This window comes from Cryptomeria japonica, chromosome 10, assembly GCF_030272615.1.
Source record: "Cryptomeria japonica chromosome 10, Sugi_1.0, whole genome shotgun sequence".
Taxonomy (NCBI): domain Eukaryota; kingdom Viridiplantae; phylum Streptophyta; class Pinopsida; order Cupressales; family Cupressaceae; genus Cryptomeria; species Cryptomeria japonica.
The window spans coordinates 530,558,768-530,561,577 of NC_081414.1; the positions used below are offsets into that span (position 1 = coordinate 530,558,768).

Consider the following 2,810-nt stretch of genomic DNA (forward strand, 5'->3'; position numbering starts at 1 on the left):
CTTTCGCATGAACCAAAAGGAGGATGAATCCGTGGAAGATTACCTGGAACATTTCATATTCAGTCTTCAACGATCAAGACAGCCAAGACTCACTCCTGACACTACTAAAATGTTATTTCTTAGAGGAATAAGGGATGAGACTATGGATGCTTTAAATTTAATGGGTAAAGGAAATATTTCAAAATTGAGTTTTGATGATATTATTGAAATTTGCAGGAATTACTCCAGGTCTCAACATCCCCTAAGGAGTCACTCCAGTAGGTTGCCTACTTCAGGAGGAGTATCAAGTATTTCAAAACATGAAATAGGTAATGTACTTGAGGATCTTAAAACCAATTTATTAAATCATATGGGAAAACAGATAGACACTTTGTATACCCGCAGGAAATAGGAAGAAGCAGAAAAGGCTTTAGCAGTATATTGTCCTACATGCCGTAAAAAGAATGGTCTTGAGGATTGTCCATATAATAGAATGAATATTTCATCCCTAGAGGAGGCAAGTAAGCATTCTACCTTAAGACCTCTTCCAGAAGGACTAGCTAGTATGGAATATGCTGAGGAACATGTATATTTTATGGCCCCACAACGTCCTTTTCTGCTAAGAGCAATGCAGCCAGGTTTCCCTAATGAGTATTTTCCTAGTCAAAGTCAAACCTTTCCCAATTCAAATACATGGTATGGGGGCTGGCAACAACCTTCATCCTATCCTCAGTGGTCCCAAAATTACCAGTTGGGAACACAACTGTGGCAACAGGCATGGAGGCCGCATGCACCACCACCTACATCATATCCACAACCATACACCCAACCCTATCCACCTCAAACTCAATTTCCACCTCCACCTTTAATAAATCCTTATCAACAACCACAACAATTCCTTCCACCTATTCCATCATCCTCCTCTAATCCACTACCTAACCCACCACAACCACCAAAGCCAACATCAATGCCCACTCAACCAAATCACAATCCTAATAATAAGCCATCCCAACCCATGTATAATAATGAGGTGGTAGGTTATCCCACTTATCCAGTTAATACAGTAGAACTGGAAGGAGTACAATTGAGGTCGGGAAAAGCCCTCCAAGGTCCCACAATCACAGAAATAAATGAAGAACCTAAAGTGGAGTCCAAAAAAGAACCTCCATTTCCTGACCAGTTGCTTTCTAAACCTATACAAAAGGAACCTACGCAAACTGAATTCGATCTCATTAATGAACTCCGCAATGTTAACATTAAGATTCCTTTGTTGTAGGCTATCAAGGATATTTCGGGTATAATAAAATAGTTTGAGAGTTATGTACATGAAGGAAAAAGAAGAAAGAAGATCCAAAAACTGTTCAAGTTATTGGGCAATTGGCAGATCTTATGCTTGACAATTTGACAATTCCCAAATATGCAGATCCCGGAAGCCCAGTAATCCAGGTAAGCATTGGTAAGATTACTATTCCTAATACACTTGTGGATTTGGGTGCTGTAATTAATGTAATGACTAATGAGACCAAAACAAAATTATCTCTTGAAGGACTTAGGCCCACACCTACAGTTCTCCAGATGGCTGATCGTTCACTGGTCAAGCCTGTAGGGGTTATTGAAGATGTGGTCCTTTCTATTGATTCATGGAATTTTTCAACTGACTTTATGATCTTGCAACCGAAAGTTAAGCTGGGGGGATATCCCTTAATATTAGGATGACCTTGGCTAGCTACTGCTAATGCTTTTATCAATTGTCGGTCAAGTAATATGGTTATCTCTAATGGAGAACAAACTAAGCAAATAAAATTGTATCCACCTGCTCAACCCCTGCTAGAAATGGAAGATCCTACTTGGATTGATAGTGACTTGGAAGATTCCTTACCGGTCCTAACTATTGAACAAGCATATGATTTTGAAGAACCCACAAAGGATAACCTTCTTGTTAATTTTCTTCAAAATAGGTATGGGTCAAATGACATTTTGGACAATTTGGTTCTTCCTTTGCAAATAACTACTAGTTGTCCTTTTGGCAATTTCCCTCTAGTAGGTGGTTCTCAATCTATTCGTCACTTTTTCATATTACACCAGTTGTTGCCTCATCAGTGTTTGTATAGTCCATTACTATCTTTAGAAATTCATGATTCATCACAAGTGTTAGCTCTGGATTCCCCTATACAGTCGCAACCTATGGAGATTTTACCGAGTCGCACCCTTAATATTAATCCACAGTTAAGCCCAGAACAGATTAAGGACCTTATTACCATGCTTAGGGGAAATAAAGCTGCATTTTCTTGGGAGTACCAATGCGTGGTATCCATCCTAACACTTGCACACATCACATTTACATTAAAGAAGGGAGTCATCCTGTCAGACAGCCACAACAAAGACTTAACCCTGTTTTGCGAGACATAGTCAAGGAGGATCTACAGAAATTGTTAAATGTTGGTTTCATCTATCCTATTTTGGATAGCAGGTGGGTATCTCCTCTAGTAGTGGTACCAAAGAAAAATGGTAAGTGGCGTATTTGTGTCAATTACAGAGCTTTAAATAAAGCAACTAAAAAGGACCATTTTCCATTACCATTTATTCATCAAGTTTTGGACACTCTTGCAGGGAAACAATTCTTCTCATTCTTGGATGGATTCAGTGGATATAATCATATCCAAATAGCAACTGAAGACCAGGATAAGACCACCTTCACTTGTCCCTAGGGGACATTTGCTTACAAAGTGTTGCCATTTGGATTATGTAATGCCCCAGCTACCTTTCAGCTGGCTGGGCTAAGTATTTTTGCTGACCTTGTGAATGATTGTGTGGAAGTTTATATGGATGAC

General features: G+C 39.2%; 1 protein-coding gene across 1 annotated transcript; it reads left to right on the forward strand.

Annotated features, from left to right (window-relative positions):
• The first annotated feature begins 472 nt into the window (after positions 1–472).
• LOC131859061 (uncharacterized) lies at positions 473–1,695 on the forward strand. Its single transcript, XM_059212582.1, has 2 exons — positions 473–1,251; positions 1,311–1,695. Exons 1-2 carry the CDS (start codon positions 473–475, stop codon positions 1,693–1,695), a joined length of 1,164 nt encoding a protein of 387 aa, XP_059068565.1.
• Positions 1,696–2,810: the final 1,115 nt, after the last annotated feature.

Coding starts and splice junctions, on each gene's coding strand:
- LOC131859061 (XM_059212582.1), top strand. CDS start 473: ATGAATATTTCATCCCTAGAGGAGGCAAGTAAGCATTCTACCTTAAGA. Junction 1,252..1,310: donor AACATTAAGATTCCTTTGTT/GTAGGCTATCAA, acceptor ATGTACATGAAG/GAAAAAGAAGAAAGAAGATC.